The sequence below is a fragment of the Hevea brasiliensis genome, unplaced genomic scaffold, assembly GCF_030052815.1.
Source record: "Hevea brasiliensis isolate MT/VB/25A 57/8 unplaced genomic scaffold, ASM3005281v1 Scaf1, whole genome shotgun sequence".
Classification (NCBI taxonomy): domain Eukaryota; kingdom Viridiplantae; phylum Streptophyta; class Magnoliopsida; order Malpighiales; family Euphorbiaceae; genus Hevea; species Hevea brasiliensis.
This window is the reverse complement of record NW_026614585.1, coordinates 11,655,629-11,678,854: the sequence shown is the minus strand read 5'-3', so window position 1 is coordinate 11,678,854 and position 23,226 is coordinate 11,655,629. Positions and strand designations below refer to the sequence as shown.

General features: G+C 26.7%; 1 protein-coding gene across 1 annotated transcript; it reads left to right on the top strand.

The window, feature by feature from the left end:
* Positions 1-5,841: 5,841 nt before the first annotated feature.
* On the top strand, positions 5,842-7,895 carry LOC131176330 (chalcone synthase 2). Its single transcript, XM_058141386.1, has 2 exons — positions 5,842-6,123; positions 6,681-7,895. Exons 1-2 carry the CDS (start codon positions 5,937-5,939, stop codon positions 7,685-7,687), a joined length of 1,194 nt encoding a protein of 397 aa, XP_057997369.1. The 5' UTR covers positions 5,842-5,936; the 3' UTR covers positions 7,688-7,895.
* The last annotated feature ends 15,331 nt before the right edge of the window (positions 7,896-23,226 follow it).

Below are 23,226 nucleotides of genomic sequence, written 5' to 3'. Positions count from 1 at the left end.
AATAAATTGCATTATATATTTTTTATTTTTTTTTAAAATGCATGAAATATATTTTTTCTTAATCAGCATGGAATTATAAATATTTTACACTAGCTAGCTTATGCGATCAACTTCGATTAAACATAAAAATAATAAGTTTTGATTTAATAATATTGATGCTTTTATGAGCTTCTTTCATCAATCTGTAGTTGATGGGAGACTATAAAGAGATAAAAATGAGATTGCATGCTCTTAAACAATTACTTTAATGCTTAAATCAATTAATAGTTAAGAAAGTATTATTCAATGAGAGTTTTAATAGAAAATTAGATAAAAAAATTTCAAACGGCGAACTATTTGTTGGGTGAATATTATTTTATCAAATATTTTGACCATTCTGATTATTTGATCGAACCATTTGACTATTTAATCGAATCATTTGATTATTTAATTTAATATTTAGGATAAGTTGTATTAAATATTAAAATGATTCTTAAAATTATAAGATTAATTAAATTTCAATCAATCAAAAATAATTTTAATAAGCAAGTAATTTTTATTGAAAGAAAACTTAATAACTCGAATTGGAATTAAATCAACTGAAATTAATTCCATCATTTTTATGGAAACACAACAGGATTTAACAAAAAAGTAGGATTGGGTTTATCTTCTAATAAAGTTGGTATTCTTTGAGTGTATTATGCTAAAATAATTAATTATTTTGGATGGTATCGCCATTTTGGTGCAATTTTGGGTTTAAGAATGAAAAACAAAAATAATTTCATTCGGTTTTTATATAGGAATGATATATTTTGAATTTTATTCATTATAATTTTAGCAAAAACAAAATAAAATAATTAACTTGCTAAAAAAAGGAAATATGCTTTCTATATATCTAGCTAGCTCATAACAAAGCAACAATTTTTTTATTTTATAATTGATTTCTATTAAAATTCAAAATTGAGATTTAATAATTTTAGAAATGACTTCAATACTATTAAATTAAAACTTATCAGTCAAAGCAACATATTACTAATTTAGACTTCATTTGTTTCGAGAAAAATAACTTATATATGAAAAATATTTTAAAAAATTATAAAAATATTTTTCATTATTTAGTTGAAATGTTAAACTAATGCTATGTGTTTTTTTTTTTAAATAATATGTATTTATTTCATATATATAAGTGTTTTTATATTCCTTTCTTTGAGAAGAGAAAATCATTTTCCTTCAAAATGATTTAATTTTCCCTTTGATTAAGAAAATTTTTTTGTTAACTCATTTTCTTAAGTGCTCCAATCGCTAAACAAATATAGATGGGATTTGGATAACTAGATCATGATGTTAGATAACCTGCCAATTAGACCAATGGGATGCCATATAATTGTTTTATATATATATATATATATATATATATATATATATATATATATATAATTGACTCTAACTAATTTTGGAGATGAGTTCAATAGCATTAAGTAGACCTGGTCATCAGGCTAGTTTTGGTTTGAATCGGTCTTGGATCACTGGTTTTGGTTCACCTAAGAGGATGAAGTTGCATCGGAATGATGAACTCTCCAACGGTTTCAGTTTCGACTTATTCTAGGTCCAAATTGAATGATCCAAAATTTTTTTCATTTTTTTTAATTTTTAAATAAAAGAAAAGACGGATTCGACTTAGAACCATCTGATTCATTTACGATTTGAGTCAAAGATGAATTTAATTGATTTCGATTCAGTTTCAATACGATTTTGATTCTGAACCAATTCTTGGCCGGGTCTACCATTAAGCCACGTAATTTTTTTACTGGAGAAAATTAAATCTAGCCAGTTATGATATGTTTTTATCATAAATAATAATGAAGTTAAAAAATAATTTTGTTAACCATTATTTAATATGTTTAATCTAGAAACTCATATTAACTGAACTTAACAATTAAATTCAATAGATGTCACGATCCGATTCCATGGGCCGGATTAGTACTAGGACCTAAGCCAGCATAAAGCTCTCGAGTCCTGTAGTAAGCCTTACTGTTCTCAAATCTATAACCAATACCCAACAATTGATGCCCAACATGTAAATAAAATGAACATAAAATATTTCATTTTAAGTCGGGTTAACCAAACCCGATGATTATCAGTTACTAAAGCGATGGGAGCCCAGCTCAACCCTATTACCACCATTCACAAATTATTTATATATCATAAAAATTTTCATTCAGTAAAACCAATAATTGAATTTGACACTGTCTCTAACAAAATCCATAATACCGCTAACACATGCGGAGTTCTAGATTATAAATTTATAAAATAATATTACAAATAAATAACTGTTAATAAACCTGTGAGGAAGAGAGCATGTTACTCTGAAAAAGAACTCCTCCTGTATTCTGGAAAAATATAGTGAATTGGGGTGAGCGTTCGACTTATAGAGTAAGTTATTGATTTTACATACAATTTCTATAACTATTTAATTCTAATACATCTTTAGAAATGAAATGTATCATATTCATACAAGCCATATAGATTAGGTCAAATCATATCAAAGACAATCTAGAGCACTCACATACCCGTGTCAAATCCATATTTACACATACATATATGGGGAGCTAATCCCCCTACACAGCTCTCTTAGTTCCAACATCTGCCAGCGAGATCAACTCAAAGTCATACTTTCTCTTATTATCCAAATGCAGGGGCCAGTGAAATCAACTCAAAGTCGTGCCTACCCCGACTTATCCATAATAAGAATCAGGTCACAGCGAGTCAAGTTCCAGCTGCGTCTACCCTTCCTACCCATATCCATAAATATCACATACACACAAACTCACACACACAGCTCCAGATTATCATAACACAACAACCAAGGCAATATCATCAAATATAAATGCAAAACAGGGTATGCTTAATATTCCACTACATACATATATGTATAAGAGATGCATGAACATGTCTGAAATATATTAATATTGAAAATGTAAATAAGATCAATATCTACTCACGGATTAGTCGACTGGACTGCAGCTGGTCTGGTTGAAAGGAGAAGACGGTTGGTACCGATCACCTAAACATACACACTGACTTCTATCAAAATGCTGATAAAATTAAATAATTGATTTAAACCATAAAATCAAAATAGTTTCTAAGATTTTATCGAAATTTCGGCAGAATTTATCCTTCACGTAGGATCTATCCAACTTGCAAAATGATTCAAATAACACTTTTAGAATCACACATCTTAACCCATATTTCATCAACATCATATGACTCCTCCTGGGCCCGTCAAACCAATAAAAAATTATATAATTACACATAAAATAATTATTTAAAAATTCAGAGTGTTACAATAGAGATGGTTGGTTAATCTATGATTTGGTATTTTTTTAATTTATTTTTTGTTATTGAAAAAATTATTTATTATAAAATTAAAATTAAATTATTAACATGCTTTTCGTTTAAGATTTTAAGCTCATTAACTAACCCTTTTTCTGAAATGAAAAGTATAAATTGAGTTGAAATCGTAACTCAAATTAAATTAATAAAAAAATATAAATATATATTTATCAAAAATACATATTTATATTCAACTCCGCCGGTCATGTACGGTGGCAAAGGCCCGAAAGGAAGGCAAGTCTCAACTCTCAAGTTGAGGATAAAAGTTTTTTTTTTTTCCTTTCAATTTTTTTTTCATGTTCAATTTTATTTATTTAAAGTTTTTTTTATTCAATTTACACAAACCTTTTAATTTAAACTTAAATTAAACCTTCCTTTATAGAAGTAATGCATAAGTTGATTTTTTTAAATATTTTTTAATTAAAAATATGAGTTAATTATTTTCACAGGGAATTAGCTAATTTAAGTTTAAATTAATTGGACCAAAATTTAAAATTTGATAAAATTGAGATAGACAAAAAGATCAAGCTTAAAAATAGCTTTTTCCTCTCTCAAGTTGATGTAGAAACAATATTTTTCTTTAACAAATAATAGTGTACGTGTAGAAAAATTTATACTTACACCTTATTTATTATGAACTCAAGACATAATATATATAATAAATTTTACCTATTAATAAATAAAATCTACATATTTATATTTAAGGCTTATAATATATTAAGTCTAAGTAAGTTTTTTGTACATGTATAATGGCAAATCTAGAAATGTTTTTTAATTGGGTAATATATATATATATATATATATATATATATATATTATTTTAAAATAAATTTAAAAATTTAGTGAAAATAAGTTTAAAATTTCAATAATTTAAAATACTATTAAAATAAAATATTTAAAGAAACTAATGGGGCAACATTTTTTTGAGCGCAAAATTAAAAATTTAATGATGTAAATCTAAAATTTTAGTGGGATAAATGTAGGGATAGCAACGGATAGGATACCCGTGAAAATCATCATATTCAAATCTGAATCCGGTTAATATTTTTAAAACTCAAATTTGTCCCAAATTCGATGAAAATTTATTATAAATTATCCGAATTTATATCAAACCCAATTATTATTATTCAAAAAAATTCAAATTTATTTAATTTTATATATTTTAATTAATAATCTATATAAAAATTTATTTTTTATTAATAACTTATATTTTATAAAATATTGAAATTCTATTTTATATAAAATAAAAATATAAAATTTGTAAATATTATAAAAAATTTATATTTTATATTTAATTAAATATTTACACAAACGGATTTAGATAACAAATGTGCAATATGTAAAATCCAAATTCGGAGTATTATTTTTTTTTTATCTCGAACTAGTTCTAAACTCAATTATGTACTATCCAAATATATCATATTATGGTTTGGTTGAGTCAAGTACTAGCAAAAATTCGACCTGCTACCATCCCTAAATAAATAATATCAGTGGGGTAAAATTATTTAAAAAATAAATTTAAGAGAAAATTTATTTAATGCATATGCATTATTTCTGCATTATTTCTCATTTAATGTCAATTATTCACATTTTATAAAAAGGATTCATATTTCTATAAAAGATGCATTATACACTTATTTTTTTTATGCATCAAAATTATTATATAATTTATTCTGTACTGAATCAACTCATGTATATAGTTGGGAAAATATAAAAAATTTCCAAAATAATATAATAAAATTCTTTTTTTTGGTAAAAATCAATTTTATAATTTAAAATTAAATTCTTTTGAGTCAATATATAATATAATAAAATATTATAACAAAATATTAAAAATATAATATTAATATTTTATAATTAAATTGGATGAATTAATGCATAATTTTTTTAATTAATTTTTCAATTTTATTAAAAAATTACTAATTAAACTTATGAAGAATCAAAATAAACAAATATATCTATATAAAAAATATTTTAAAAAAGTAATTGACCTCTTTTTTTTTTCCATCCCAAAAAAGGCAGTGTTTTTGCTAGTGGTGCAGCCACCAGCCAGCCATGCCTACTCCCATGGTCTACACCGAACACCACACCACAATAATTTAGAAAACTAGAGTGATAGTTAAGTATATAAAGAAATTCAGAAATTCAAGAGAAAAAAATATATATATCAAAACTTAATTAATTTTCTTATAAAGCAAATTAATTAAATTTGAAATTTGAGTTTTAATTAATTATAATAAATAAATAAATTTATTAATTATATTTATATTTAGTATTTCAATTATTTGTATTTATCTTTCTTAAATTTAATTCTTCATATAGTTAAGCCACCTAAAATTCAACGATAAATATATGCATGTGGTGCAGACTTTAGTCAGCTAACCCCAGGCTCACGTGGCCATCGAACCTCCGTCCATCTAACCAACCACCTTCCTGTATATAATCAGCCCATGAGCCTCCCATTCTCCCACCAGAACCAGGAGCTCTCATAAAAATATTATACTACCATATCTGCAACACGATCAAATTCCTCACTTCTTTCTTTCCGAGTGATTGAAAATTATATGACAATGGTTGCATCAGTGGAGGAGATCAGAAAGGCCCAGAGAGCCCAGGGTCCTGCCACCGTCCTCGCCATTGGCACTGCCACTCCCTCTAACTGTGTCAACCAGGCTGATTACCCTGATTATTACTTCAGGATCACCAAGAGTGAGCACATGACCGAGTTGAAAGAAAAGTTCAAGCGCATGTGTAAGATCATTTTTTCTTCTTAAATCTTTTATTGCTCTTGAATTCTGTATAGTTCTTGCAATGTTTTCTTGATATATATCGTTTCACAAACTTTAATGCTCTTTTTTTCCATTTTTTTTTATCTCTGTTTTGACGATGCAAGTACTCCTCTGAACTACACAATATGATAATTATCAAATAAAAATTCTTGAATTTATGTATATAAGTGAGAAGATTAATCAAGATATATTTGATGGAAGTAATGTTATTATATATTTTTTATTTAATTCTGATGAAAACTCGAATCGAATTCGATACACTTGAAATGACTGATTGGTTTGAATCTTGATTATTCCAGGCTAGAAAGACTGAGCTTTCTTGGAAATATATATAATTTGGCAATTCCATTAGAGTATTAATTATTATATGTTGCTAATGTCATAATCATAGTTTGGCATATATATATATATATATATATATATATATATATATATATATATATATATATATATATATATATTATTGAAAAATTAAGTATGGTCTATTTTTCATTATGGTTTTCTCATTTGTGATAACAGGTGACAAATCCATGATCAAGAAACGTTACATGCATTTAAATGAAGAAATCTTGAAAGAGAATCCTAACATGTGCGCTTATTGGGAACCATCTCTTGATGCTCGCCAAGACATTGTCGTGGTGGAGGTTCCAAAGTTAGGAAAGGAAGCAGCAACTAAGGCCATCAAAGAATGGGGCCAACCCAAATCTAAGATTACCCACCTCATTTTCTGCACAACTTCTGGTGTTGACATGCCTGGTTGTGACTACCAGCTCACTAAGCTCCTTGGTCTCCGTCCATCTGTCAAGCGATTTATGATGTATCAGCAGGGCTGCTTTGCCGGCGGGACGGTCCTCCGTCTAGCCAAGGACTTGGCTGAAAACAATAAGGGTGCTCGAGTTCTTGTTGTGTGCTCTGAGATCACTGCTGTCACTTTCCGTGGTCCTTCTGACACCCACTTGGATTCCTTAGTAGGTCAAGCTCTTTTCGGTGATGGAGCTGGAGCTTTAATTGTTGGGTCTGATCCTGATACTTCCATCGAGCGTCCATTATTTCAGCTTGTCTCTGCAGCACAAACAATCCTTCCTGACTCTGACGGCGCTATTGATGGACACTTACGTGAAGTGGGTCTCACCTTTCACTTACTAAAAGACGTTCCAGGGTTGATTTCGAAGAACATAGAGAAAAGCTTGGTGGAAGCATTTAGTCCAATTGGTATCAGCGATTGGAACTCCATATTTTGGATAGCTCACCCAGGTGGTCCAGCTATTCTCGACCAGGTTGAAGAGAAACTGAATCTAAAACCTGAAAAAATGAGAGCAACCAGACATGTTCTGAGCGAGTATGGAAACATGTCAAGTGCTTGTGTGTTATTTATCCTGGACGAGATGAGAAAGAAGTCTCTGGAGGAAGGAAAGGTCACCACCGGAGAAGGGTTGGAGTGGGGTGTTTTGTTCGGGTTTGGGCCTGGCCTAACGGTGGAGACTGTCGTGCTACATAGCGTCCCCACAGAGAGGGCAGCTCATTGAATTAATTACTTGTAAAAGGCGGAATAGGGACAAGACTTGCTGGATTTTGTGGTAGGCAACTGAGGGTAGAAATGGAAAAATATTTTATAATAAGAAGAAGACTCAAGACTAGTCGCTTTGGTAATTGCAAGCGTGGAGTAAGACTGTAATAAAATTTGTTTATATTTTATGGTTAATTATTAGATGGATTGAAAACATTAAAAACTAATGTTTTCTCACTCACGAAAAAAAGTGAGTTATTTTTATAATATAAAGAATAAATTTTATATGATTGTAAGAAATTATATATATGTATTAAAAACACTTAATAATATCTCATATTTTATTATGCTCTCAAATGTAAGTCTCTGTTTACTTTATATAAAATATTTTATTAAAAAATATATTTTTTGTTTTTTAATATTTAGTATACTAAAAAAAGAGTGAATGATGAAATGAAAAATTAAATTATTTTTTATTTTGTAAATTTTAATAATTTTATTAAAATATAAAAATATTTTTTATATATTTTAATAATTTAAAATTATAAATAAATAATATAAATATTATCATAAAAATATTTTTTATCAAAATTGTTTTATATGTAAATTATCTTTCACAAGCGTAAGATGACTATTTTTATTCTTGGCGTGATCTATCTTTATACAATTTAACTTTGAATTGGCACAATTGCTAAAGAAAATACAGCTATTTTATCTTTGTGGGAAATTTATTATTGTTGTCCGATTTATTATTATCTTTTTAATTTTGAATGAATTTCAATGTGAAATTTTATAATTTTTTAGTCAATAAGAGATAGTTTAATCATTCTTTATTTATTTTTAAAGTGAATAAATTCATCTCAAATTTAAATCTTTACATTTATTTATTCTTAAATTATTCACCTTATGCTAAAAACTATATGTTTCATTCTACTTCATTATATTAAAAAAAATCATAATTTTAAAAAATGGTTTTAATATTGTATATTAAACTAAAACTCATTAAATATTTTTAATAGATAATAATGAATTAATGATTTATTATTCCACTAATATCAGATATGTTCCATTAACGAATTAATCACATAAATGTAATATATATAATAATAAATAAAAAATTTATATATTAACTTAATAACATCTTCCAACCATTAATTTTAAGCTTGAGTTTCTAATTAAATATAAACTTGTTATTATTATTTTTATTATTATTGTACTTGAATTGAAATTTCTAATAGTTTACTTAAATTCCATTTATATTGTTTTTTTTTTTATATAAAAGCCATAAGATGCATCAAAATTTAAGTTCATTAAGTATGAATTAACAAGATGGTTTTAAAAAATGAAAGGTGTTTTTTAATATTTAAAAAATATTATTTTAAATGATTGGTATATTTCAATAACTTTAAAATTATACATAGGAAGAAATAAATATAATAGCATTTTGGGCTCTTAGATGGCCTTGTAAAAGCTAATTGGATTTCTAAAGACATCATCAAGACCACTGAAAAAGAGCCATCTTGCCTCTGCCCGTATTGAGCAGGAGTTGGGCCAACCTTACTACTATATCTGGATGGATGGGCGTGAGTTTGCAAAGGTAACAAAGGCCTTTACTAAAGAGCGTGTCCTTCCCGTATTCTTTTTTTCTTTTAAAGGCAAATAGATATATACATACGATTTAATGATAGCATACTCTACTTGATAAAATTATAATAATTTTATAAAGATATATTAATCCACATAAGTTATATTCACATATTATTCATAATCGATATGGGATACTGAAGTACTTTTATAAAAAAAAAAAATACATATATGTGCTATTTTTTTAAGGGTTCTTATTTTTATTTTTTAATATTCTATTTTGTTTTATTTTTTTATGATGAGAATTGTTCTTATCATTCTAAAGGCAGTTAATCATAAAACAAGATATACTTTGATTTTAATAAAATAATAATAGAAAATTCTTTAATTGAATGAATTATTAAAAATATTAAACAATTTTTTTTATTATCAACTTTAATTAAGACTCGAATTTAAGATTGTATAGCTCTAAAGATAACTCTTGTATCATTAAGTTAACACTAATTGATAGGGAGTCATAATTTAATATTAAAATTAGCCAAGTCTGAGATTTTAAAATAGGATTACAAAAATTTGCTTACGAGCTATTTGAGGTTTGGCTCGATAAAAGTTCGACTTGGCTCAGTTCATCTTTTAAATGAGCCTAGTTCGAGCTTCATGTTTAGACTTATTTAATAAACAAGCTAAGTTTAAATTTATTAATATTTGACTCATTTAAACTCGTGAATTAACTTTTTAATAAGTTTGTAATTTTGCTTGTGAATAAGTTTTTGAGTCGACTAAAACTAAATATTTTAAAAATAACCAAAACTGCATAGTTTTGAATTTTATAATTCTAAATTACTTAAATTGCAATACGATGGTAAAATGAGTCGAGTTGCTTGCGAATTACTCGAGAATATGTTCCATAAAAATTCGATTAGACTCAAACAAGCTAATTTTAAACTTAATTAATATTTGGATCATTTAGAAAATAAGTCAAATTTAAGCTCGAAAACATTTTAATGAACCAAACATGAACTCTTCAAAATTTGGCTTTGTTGATTTACACAACGTTAGAGTTACTAAATTCAAATTCCTTGCGGCTATAGTAGACTTCTAATAAGCTTCACATTTTTTTTATAAGCCCTAATAAGCTTCACATTATCTTCAACTTCAAAGGAGTTCTAATAATTAAATGAAGAATTTAACATGGAATCAAGTCATATCATCTCAATTTCATTTCCAAGTCCAACTTTTTTTTTTTGCTTTTTCCAAATACCAAAATGAAAAGTTACATTCCTTTGGTTCAAAATTCAAATGGATTCACAACACTAATCATCAAGATGTCCCATTACCTTAAATTTTGCTAATCTTCAACCAAAAAGAAAAAGTTCCCCACAATTACTTTTCTAAAAAAAATAGTAAAAATAGGGGAAAAAAATATATGTACTCATTGAGGGTGCTTATTTTGATTTTTTTAGTATTCAATTTCTTGTTTTAGTTCACTATGAGAATTTTAAATTTAGACTCTCAGGTTATTATAAGGAAGCCATAGCTATTGAATTATGTCCATGATAATATTTTATTTTTATTTTTTTTATAAAATGAGAATTTTTCTTATCATCTAAAGGTATCTATTGACAAAACAAGATATACTTTGATTTTTTTTTTAATAATAGATAAACTTTGATTTTAATAAAATAATAATAAAAAATTCCCTAATTGAATGAATTATTAAAAATATTAAGAAAGTTTTTTTTTTTAACCAATGAATCTAATTAAGACTTGAATTTAAGACTTTATGATTTCAAAGACGAGTGTTAGTCTAATAGCAAAACTAGCCAAGATTGAGAGACTTTAAAACAAGAGTTATAAATAAACTGAGTTGCTTGTAAGCTATTCGAAGTTTGGTTCAATAAAACTTAATTTGGCTCGATTCATTTTGTAATGAGTTGAACTCGAGTTTAACTTTTAGGCTTTATTTAATAAATGAGTTAAATTTGAGCTTATTTATAGTCGACTCTTTAAGACTCACCAATAGGCTTGTTTAATAGCGCCACGGCCCAACTCTATGGGCTGGATTAATATTAGGACTTGAACCAGTATAAGGCCTCTGAAGCTTATGGTAAGTCTTACTATTGACAAACACATAACCAGACCCAAACTCATAATTCATCCAACAAGATAAAAAAAAATACTATAAATAAATTAGGGTCATTTTAGCCCAATAGTCATCGTACAAACACAACTAGGGCGGGAAAGCTCAACTCTAATACCCAATACATATATTCTATTTAATACAATTAATTAAACAACATATTTATAAAAGTTTATAAATAAAATAAATAATTAAATAAACTAATAAATGAATAAAAAATTTTAATTAATAATATTATACCCTGCGGGAAAAAGAGCAAGTTAGATTCTGAAGAAAATTACTCCTCCTACAACTTGAGGGAAAATTATTGAATAGGAGTGAACGTTTAATTCAGTGATTTTAGATGTTGATTACAGATGTAATTTTTATAACTACCTAAAACTAATACAATTATAACATGAAATGCACATCTAATATATATAACAAAAAATTCATCTAATATTTGCAGAAAAAGATAATTTGGAGCTACTCATGCACCTAGTGTATCACATCAATATATAAATATGGGAACGGATCTCCCGTATAGCTCTCTTATTCAAAATTCCGCTAGTAAGATACCTCTCAAGCTGGACTTTTGCTTAAAATCTAAGCATGTGAGCTAGAGAGAAACCTCTCAAAGCCATGTCTCACCCTGACTTAACTATATCCATAAGGATCGGGTTCCAGCGAGACCAGATCAAGCCGCAACTACCCGTTCAATCCATATTCCCATATATATATGCATGAGCATGTCAACAATATAAATAATATTGAAATTACAAAAATAATAAATATCTAACTCACAGACTATTTGACTTGACTGCAGCTGGTCTGGTTGAAAGAAGAAGACAACCGGCCCGATCACCTATACAGACACATTGACTCTATCAATTGATTGACAGAATTGATCAATTAATTTAATCTACAGAAGTAAGAATAAATTCTAAGGTCTTGTCAAAATTTCGACAGAGTCTCCCCTATAACTGGATCTAACCCCTTGCAAGAAAACTCAACAAAATGCAACACAAAGGGTCTTAGACCCATAACAACAAATATCACATGCCCATCTAGGGCTTACAAGAATGTAATCTAAGTTTAATCGTTCAATCTCCAGCTCGGGTCCTTAACTCCTCTATAGTTCAAAAACTATTTTCACTTAGATGCAAAACCATTTTAATTCATTTAAATCAAGACTTTAATTAAAAGATAATATCACTTATTAAACTTATATTAAATTAATAATAATTATTATTATTATTTTAAAATTAGTAAAAATATTAAAACACTAAATTAAATCAATAAGATAATTGTTTATAAAAAAAATCAATAAGATAACTTATATCATTAAAATAATATTTTTAATTAAAAAAATTTCAAAAATTCAGGGTATGACAAATAAGATTGCAATTTAGTTCGTGAATAGACTAATAAGTTGGTTCATTTAATTAAAATTTTTTAGTTTTAAACTTATAATCTTAAATCTAATCAAAATTACGTAACTTTGAACTCAATAATTCTAAACTTAAAACTTACTAAGGCTGTAAATGAATTGAGTTGCTCGCAAATTACTCAAGACTTAGCTCAATAAAAACTTGGCTTTGCTCAAACGAGCAAAACTTGAGTTTATTGATATTCGGTTTTTTTAGAAAATGAGCTGAATTTGAACTCAAAAAAATTTTGATAAATCAAATATGAACTCTTTAAAGCTTGGCTCAATTTGTTCCACCCTAAAATCTAGAGTTACTAAGTTCAAATTCCATAAGGCTATAGTAGATAATGTGGGCCATCGCAAGTGCACGGATCGTTAAGTAGTATAGAAAAAAATATCATTCTCATGAAGAGTTATGTTATAAATTGAATTTTTGATGTAAAATGAACTATACTAAAATTGTAATTTAATCAAACAAATAAAAGAAATTTGAGAATTTGAAGTTTAAGGTTTGAAAATGCAAAACTTAATTCAAATAATGACTAATTTAATAATTGGCTAAAGAAAGAAAATAAGAGTATCAATAATGAAAATTGATAAAATAAGATTTAACTAAGCATTCAAAAGTAAAATTCCAGGAAATAATTGGTAAAAGATGATTCCGGAGTTAAGAGTTCACATTCAAGTCAATTTGAGATTTTTCCTAGCTAGCCCAATCTATGAAATTTATGGGTTTAAGGGAGACTAATTCTAAAATCTTTTGAAATATATTTCAAGTGAATCAAAGAATGCCTTGGTTAATTAAATCTTACTTTTGTGGAGTTTAAAATTAACTAAGACCCATTAGATTCTCTAATCAATTTATTAATCCCTCTTAATCTTTAGTCTATTTCTAGATTTAAGCTAATTAAGTCTAATTTCTTAATTATCTATCACTTAGTTTTCTCTTTTTGGTCCTTCAACCAAGGATTAAGAATATAATTTAATGGGGCTCTTCACTAAGTATGTAAATAAGCATACAAAAAATGGATTAAACCTCATAAATTTGCTTAAATTGAGACTAACCCAATTTAAATCTATAAAATAACTCAAATATTACATCTCTAACTCCATAATCAAAGAAGAATGTTCACAATCTATGTTCATTACAAGAAAATCAAGGTAGAAGAAGGAATAAAATATGAAAAATAAACTAAAATTGAAAAATCCGATGTTTGGTGTAAAGAAATGATGAATAAGATAAAGATTCTAAGCTTCTAGACCAAAAATAGCATGTTTGCTCTTCTTTCACTCTCCTCCTTTGATAATTTTCTTCCTATTGTTCTCCTCCTTGTGGTAAAAGGTGACGTAAGGATGCTTAAATAACCCTTGACAAAAACCCTAGACTGGTCTAAAAATGGTGTGAGGTGAGGTCACTACACTTGTCAGAAGATTTGCTTCTTTTGTCAATTAATGAGAAAATATATAGCTGGAATTGTGCTTATGCAGCATCTTATGTAGAGTTAGAACTAGAAAGAATGAACGAACAAGTTTGCATGGTCATACAAGTCCCTATTTTAGAGGTTCTCCATGAAGGTGCATAGGCTGCACAGAAGGGTTTGCATATTTTGACAAGCCTAAGAGATTTTCTGGTCAGCTATATAAGCAAGTACATAGCTTATGCATGAGGTTGTGCATCTTTCAGCAGGTTTTGGTTTGTCTTCCGTGAAGGTGCATAGGCAGATGCATAGCCTATGCACTGGGCTATGCAACTTTTGACAACTTTCAAAATTATCAATTTTTAACTACTATGAAAAATTAACTAAATAACTAATGAAATTAACTAAAACCAACTAACAAATGGATAAAATGACTTTGAAATCTAACCTAAATGACTATATGAAATGCATGTATCCGTAGACTCCTTAATAAGCTTCACATTGGCTTCAACTTAAATGAGTTTTAATAAATGAAGAATTTAACATGGAATCAAGTCATATCATCTCAATTTTATTTCCAAGTCCAACTTTCTTTTTTCTTTTTCCAATTACCAAAAAGAAAAAGTTGCATTCCTTTGGTTCAAAATTCAAATGTATTCACAACACTAATCAACAACATGTCCCATTACCTTAAATTTTGCTAATCTTCATCCGAAATAAATAAATAAAATAAAATAAAAGTGCCCCACAATTCCTTTGCCCAAAAAAAAGTAGTAAAAATAGGAAAAAAGAAAATGGGGTTGCTTTTGCTGTAATTATTCCAATGAGAAATTTTGTCGTCCATCTCCTTTTAGCAGCAATTTATGAAAAGAAACAAAACATGAACCAAATTTCAGAAATTGGTGGTTGTGTAGCATTTGCTTGTTAACTTCCCCTTCAAGTTGAGATGGGTCACACTCTGACCTTCCTGTCCAAGCTTTTCATGTCCCCAAGTGAGCCCAAAGGATGTGAGGTTATGATTAGAAAGCTGTATTCTTAAACAAGGATGGTTCTATTGGTTGGATTAGTACATGTTAAATTTGAAGAGAGTTAGGTAAATTATGTTTTAATTTAATTTTTTAATACGAATATAAATATATATTAAAATGATTAGTCAATTTACTATTACAATCCAATTATTTATATTTACTCTTTCTTCTTTATATTTTTTTGATATGAGACATTCCCAATAATATCTAAAAACCATCTTACGTATGCATCAAAGTTTTAACATTTATCATGAACTAGCATTTGTTTTTGTGATCAAATAGATTAACAAAATCACAATATCCCAAGAATTTCATATGGAGAATTATCCCAGATTAATTTTCAACAATTGAATTTAAAGGTTATAAAAATTTTAACAACTTCAATAGAACCATTTATAATCCATTACATTGTTAATCTCTAGCTAAAAATATTTAAAACTTGAATTTAAAATATTTAAATTCCCATTGCATTATTAACCTCTATCTAGCATGCTTTCACGTTTTAAATCTTTGGACGTTTACTAAACCAATCATTCTCTCTCTATTTTCTAGAGAAAATTTGGCAATTGATTAAGAAGAATAACAAGATGAGTATAGTATAATGTTCTCATAAGAAAAAAAAATACAAACATAGATAATTAAAATTTAAAATATTATGTCCAAAGATAATCTGGATAGAGTAAAATAGCCTTTTGAATCGTAACTAAAGAAAATTTATGCAATACTGCCTTTTTGGGAATTTGTTACTTTTGTGACCCACAAAAGATATTAAGGGGGTGTTTGGTTTACCTGTTGGGTGCAGCTGATAGCTGATAGACACCCAAATAGGTAAATTGTGGTGTTTGGTAAGTTTAAAAAAATAGAGCTGATAGTTGATGGGTAACTGATATGATACCCATCAGCTGCAGTTTGTATCAGCTCTATTTTTAGAGCTGTTTCTCATCAGCTGATAGCTAATCTGGTTTTATTTTTTATTTTGATCATATTATCCTTTTTTATTTAACTTGAAAATTAATATTATTAATATTTTTATTTTTTTATTTATAATTTTAATATTTTAATTAACGTATTTCAACTTTGTTAAAATATTTTTTATTTATAACATAAAATATAAAATATTTATTTATATCCAAAAACTTAAAATTAATTATAAATTTTTCTATTAATAATAATAATTATTATTTTATTATTTTATCTATATTTTTAAAATTATTTAATTATCTTTAAAAAAATAATTATTTTCTTATTTAATAATAAAATAAATGATATAATATAAAAGATTAATAATTATATATTTAATTTAATAATAAAATAAATAATATAATGTAATAAATTTATAATTTTATATTTATTTAAATAATAAAATAAATTATATGATATGTACCTTTATTAGTCATTTCACATATTAATGGCAACAGTTAAATATAATTTTACCAAACACTTAATATAAAATAGCTATCATCAACTATCAGTTATCAGCTATCAGCTAACAGTAACAGCTATCAGTTGTATTCAACAATTAATCCAAACAGGCCCTAAATCACCAAACGTCAATAGAGGAACAGACCGTACTACCAGACTCCATTGATAAAAGAGCATTACTCATACCTGAGTCTAAAAAAAAAAACATATTAATGATCCGCTCTGAATTGCCAAATAGCACATTAAAATATTGAAAAAAAATAAACAAAGTCTCACTAAGTGGAAAAAAATAAAACCCCAATAATAAGGAGAAACAGGACCCCAGTATTGAGAAGAAAACCTCATATCTGGTTTTACAGGACATAAATCTGAGGAGAAAAGTTCAGATCTGTTCCACACGGATACAAATCTGTGAGATTATTAGAAAAAAAATAACAAAAAAAATAAAAGAAAAGAAAATCGATCTAGGAGTAGCCATCAGTAAAAAAGAAAAGAAAGCCGATTTGTTCCAAACTCACCAATGGTTGCCCAAAAGAAAATATCTGAAAGAGAAGAAAAAAGAGAGAGAATTGATTATCTTAATTAGCATATATAATAGATATTTTAGTTACATAATGTTTATCATATTTATTATTTTAATTTAATTAAATGTATACCAATATACTAAAATTAATTAGAAATATACATTTAATTATACATATATTTTCAAAATTATATGTTTTTAAAGAATTAATTATTGAGTCTTCTTTTTTTTTGACAATATTAATTATTGAATCTCAATAATTTTAGATGCTGACATCTTTATTCTATAATTTAAATTCCCATAGCATTATCAATCTCCGTCTAGTATGCTTTCACATTTTAAATATTTGGATGTTTACTAAACCAATCATCCATTCTCTCTCTCTCTATAAGTATATATAATAGGTATTTTAGTTGCATAATGTTTATCATATTTGTTATTTTAATTTAATTACATGTCTATCAATATGCTAAAATTAATTAGAAATATACATTTAATTATAGATTTTGTTTTCAGAATTATATATATACAATTAATTATTTATTACCCATTCGCTATTCTTGTTATAAATTTTACAATAATAATAATAATAATAATAATAATAATAATAATAATAATAATAATAATAATAATAATTTCCTTACAAAAAAGTTTAAATGGAGTGAAAGTTTCAAAAAATAAAATAACAAATATTTCTGATTCTCCTTCAACTTTGTCTATTTGATTTTCTTACTTTCATACTAATTCTCTCATATTAATCTCCCAAATACTTAATTTTATTTTATGCACTCAATTTTGTAATTTCTTATAATTTTTTTATTGTTTTAATTTTGAAAAATTTTTAGAGAAAAAGAGTGAATAAATTAAACATATGAATATGTTATTTTTATATTTAAATTTACTTATGATTTCTTATGAATTAATTCACTGTTTTTCTACGATTTTCATCTTAATGAGGGATTTTATATATTTAAAACTTTCCCAATATGTAATTCCAATATGTGTTGATTTTATAAGTTTGGATGTGAAATTCCTCATATTTAATTTAATGTTAAGGCTAATTTTTATTTTATTCTAAACTAAATAATATGTTATATTTAGGATAAAATTATCTGCATGATTAGTTATTTGAGTTTTGGATTGTGTCTATCAAAATGGCTTAAATTAATTTGGCTTGCTCCCCTTGCTATATATTTACTTTCAAATTCTTCTTATTTTTTTATGTGGGATTCTAACACTCCTCCTCCGAGTATAATTCGACTGAATTTAAGTTTTTAAGTTCAATTATTACTTGTACTGCATATGATAGACCATTTAGAATCTTACCTCTTCGGTCTAACTCATTACGACACTGTTTACCATACTTTTTCAGATCTCAGATTGTAGTCTACTCTAATACCATGTGAAATTTTCTCTAACCTGAAAAGTGCTAAAGATTGTTAGCATGATTTAGTTGTTTAAGCTCTAAATTGCTTCTACTAAAATGACTTAAGTCAATTTAACTTGACTCCCGCTTGTTATATATTCATTTTTAAATTTTTGCTATTTTTCGATATGGGACTCCAATAGTTAATTTTAATTTGACACCATTTTATTATTTTCATTAATATTTTAAAAATAGTTTAAAAGAAGTTTCTACATGAAAATTATCGACTTAGTTGAAACTAAAGAAATATGTTGTTTTTGGTTGAAAATTTTCATATTTTTAAAAGGGTGTTGTAGCTGTAAAAGACTACAATTGAACAAAAACCTTAATTTTGGGGACTAATTTGAACTCTTCCAAAGTAATTTCATTATATACTCAAATAATTATTTATTTTAGCTTAATCTTTAACAATATAAATCATTGTAAAATTTATATATTTAAAATGTTTTTAAAAATTTTGGATACAAATTTGAATATTTTCAAAAGTAAATGTTTAATAAGGTTTTCCAACTACTCAAATAGAAATATAGAATAATATGATAAAAAAAAATCATTTTAAATATTATTAAAAATAATTTAAAAAGTTATTTTATTATTTTACTATCTTTATGAATAAAATATATTAAATTTCTTTTTAAATTGATTGTTAATACTCTTTAACTATTATATTTAATTTCTTTTTTAAACAATATCTTTAAAAGCAATTTCAAATAGATTCTTAATTAAAATATTATTTTATATAAATCTCAAATTCTCTATTAATTCATTTCTCCAATCGAGCCGCTTCCATCTTTAAACAATACATTTTAAAAAAATAATACTTATTAATAATTTTTATTTTAATGATATTAAAATTATTTTTAAAATTATGAAATTTTGAGTTTAATCCAATTAGAGGCCTCTACAAGCTATACACTACCAGAAAAAAATAAAAATATATGCAGTAGAACATGAATTAAAGGGCTTTATGTAATAATATAGTGGGTGAAGAGAAGGCAATGAGGGCAACAACTTTGGGCACTTTTCTTGAATGATTGAAACAGGCAGCTAGGAGGGACAAGAATCCAACGTGTTCATGTGAAATATAACATAAACTAAAACGCAGAAAGGAACCTCAAACTTTACAACCTTGTAAATTTAGTGTGTGTGTGTGTGTCTATATATATATATATATATATATATATATATATATATATGTATAAAAACCACTTAGTAGGAGCAATGTCAACATAGCTGGCTGGTGGGGATGGCAACCTCACAGCTTTGAATCTCACACTCACCTCTTCTTTATTCAAGACTTGCATATAATGGGAATTTTTTTTTTTTATTGCTGCAACTGATATCTTACGCAATATTTGGCTTCAGGAGAGGAAATATTTATGTTGAACTGTATATAAAATCGTGTATATTTTAATTTTCTGTAACATAGTAATGGTATTTGGAGTACCGTCTTCAGCTGTCAATGAATGTAAAAAAATTGATAATGTAATCACTGAAATAAATAAACTCCGAGTCTAATTTCCAGTTGTGTCAAGGAGAAATGAAAAATTAATCGTTGTTTCTTTTTTAGTGTTTGTGGCGTCATATGGTAGGCGAGCATGGATCTGTTGCAGCCAAGATGCCCTGTACAGGAGGACGCAAATAAACTCCCTTCCAATTTGCGGCACTAGACAACAATTATACTGCTTTACAGCCCATACAAAAATAATGCTTGACTAGAATAATACTTCTGTCTCTCTCTCTCTCTCTCTCTCTCTCTCTCTCTCTCGCTCCTTTCATGGTCATCATCATCTTGATATAATACAGCGTACTTCCTTTGCTTCAAATTCCATACTTTTTTTTGCTGTAGGGATTTTTAAAAGTTTTATTCTCTGGAGCTTGAAACATCAAAAGAAGAAAAGGGTAGGTGTTATATATTAATTTGGTTATACATAATTGGTGGGTTTTGGATATAGATATTGGTGATTTGGTGTAATGGGTTTTGGTTTTTTTGAGTATTTTTTTGGGGTGATTTTGGTGGAAGGGAAGTCATAGGAATAAACCCCAACCCTGAGAGTGCTGTCGGCGCGAGGTCTCTTTCTGTCGGCATTGTCTGTATCCAACGATGATTCTCAAATTTATTGATTAAAAAGTACAATCACGAGATTGGTTGATTCTATTCATTCATTCATTCATTACTTCTTAGTTGTTGCAGCCCCTGAAAGCTGTGTGTCTCTGCTTCCCTTTACCTGCCTTTGTCTCTTCGACACTTGCAACTCCCAGAGTTGGTGTTGATCATAACTGGGTTTATATTACTTTTTCTTGATTTGACTGTGTTTTCGAAATTCTTGCTGGGTTTTTGGATTGAGAGATATAAACAAAAAGACATCATTTCTCAATGTGGGAATGTGGGTGAGTGTTGATTTTGCTGATTCTGTTATTGCGAGGCTCGCTGATTTTGTCATTGGCAAATGAATCTGAGATTTCTGGAGATCTGGCTGCATTATTTCTCTGGGAATACAGGTTTGAAGATTTCAGATGCTTACTTATAATCCATCTTTTTTATCTCAAGCAGTTCAGTTTTGATAGAATTTTATACTTTTCTCAATGAATTCATAACTTTGTTAATGAAACTGCTAGCTTGTGCTGAATTTGACTATTTCATTAGTTAGTTGGCATTTATCGCTAAGTAGAAATGCTGGACAGTTCTTTTAAACGGGCATTTGTTATTAACGTCTGTTTCTTATCGGGGTTGAACTTTTTGGCTCAACTAAATTACTATTTAACTTCTGAGCATATCGTTAGGGGGGATTAGATTTCGGCACCTATATTACTAAAAGAATTATCAATTCCTGCACTGTTCTTGCTGTTGCTACTTGTTTCAAGTGGATTTCATTGGAATGTTGCTTGCTTTTTGTGTAGACATTTCCACTCTCTTTTTTTTCCCTTGTTTTATTAAATGTTCTGTTCCTTATTGATTATAATTTACCTGTTTATGGTATCTTTCTGATCCAGGTTCGATGTATAATATTTTATATTCCAGTAATACTTTACTGCATTGTTGAAGTGGTTCCCATACCAAATGTCAAGGACTCTTGCAGCCATATTAGGAGGTGCTGCAGGAGTCGTGGCATTGGTGGGGATGGTTATCTTTCTTATATGGTTCTGCCTATCTCACAAGAAGAGTGTTTCAAGAACTTCTGAGACAGGGTCTTCTGAACCATCTCAAGGTACCATTTATTTTGTATTTGGTTCAAGAGGGGACCAAAAGAGCGTAGAATTAGGTGTGAGAAATGACATCCTTATATATATATATATATATATATATATATATATATATATATATATATATATATATATATATATATATATTTGTTTTAATATATATATATTAGGTGTGAGGATAAAAGTTTTTTTTTCCCTTCAATTTTTTTTTTCATGTTAAATTTTATTTATTTAAAGTTTTTTTATTCAATTTACACAAACCTTTTAATTTAAACTTAAATTAAACCTTCCTTTATAGAAGTAATGCATAAGTTGATTTTTTTTAATATTTTTTAATTAAAAATATGAGTTAATTATTTTCACAGGGAATTAGCTAATTTAAGTTTAAATTCAAAGGTTTAAATTAATTGGACCAAAATTTAAAATTTGATAAAATTGAGATAGACAAAAAGATCAAGCTTAAAAATAGCTTTTTCCTCTCTCAAGTTGATGTAGAAACAATATTTTTCTTTAACAAATAATAGTGTACATGTAGGAAAATTTATGCTTACACCTTATTTATTATGAACTCAAGACATAATATATATAATGAATTTTACCTATTAAATAAATAAAATTTACATATTTATATCTAAGGCTTATAATATATTAAGTCTAAGTAAGTTTTTTGTACATATATAATGGCAAATCTAGAAATGTTTTTTAATTGGGTAACATATATATATATATATATATATATATATATATATATATATATATATATTATTTTAAATAAATTTAAAAATTTAGTGAAAATAAGTTTAAAATTTCAATAATTTAAAATACTATTAAAGTAAAATATTTAAAGAAACTAATGAGGCAACATTTTTTTGAGCGCAAAATTAAAAATTTAATGATGTAAATTTAAAATTTTAGTGGGATAAATATAGGGATAGCAACGGATAGGATAACCGTGAAAATTATCATATTCGAATCTGAATCCGATTAATATTTTTAAAACTCAAATTTATCCCAAATTCGATGAAAATTTATTATAAACTATCCGAATTTATATCAAACCCAATTATTATTATTCAAAAAAATTCAAATTTATTTAATTTTATATATTTTAATTAATAATCTATATAAAAATTTATTTTTTATTAATAACTTATATTTTATAAAATATTGAAATTTTATTTTATATAAAATAAAAATATAAAATTTGTAAATATTATAAAAAATTTGTATTTTATATTTAATTAAATATTTACACAAACCGATTTGGATAACAAATATGCAATATGTAAAATCCAAATTCGAGTATTATTTTTTTTTTTTATCTTGAACTAATTCTAAACTCAATTATGTACTATCCAAATATATCATATTATGCTTTGGTTGAGTCAAGTACTAGCGAAAATTC

Excerpts from the sequence above, each read along its gene's own strand:
- LOC131176330 (XM_058141386.1), top strand. The coding sequence starts at position 5,937 with ATGACAATGGTTGCATCAGTGGAGGAGATCAGAAAGGCCCAGAGAGCC. Across the intron at positions 6,124-6,680 it reads AGAAAAGTTCAAGCGCATGT|GTGACAAATCCATGATCAAG; the intron begins GTAAGATCATTT and ends TTGTGATAACAG.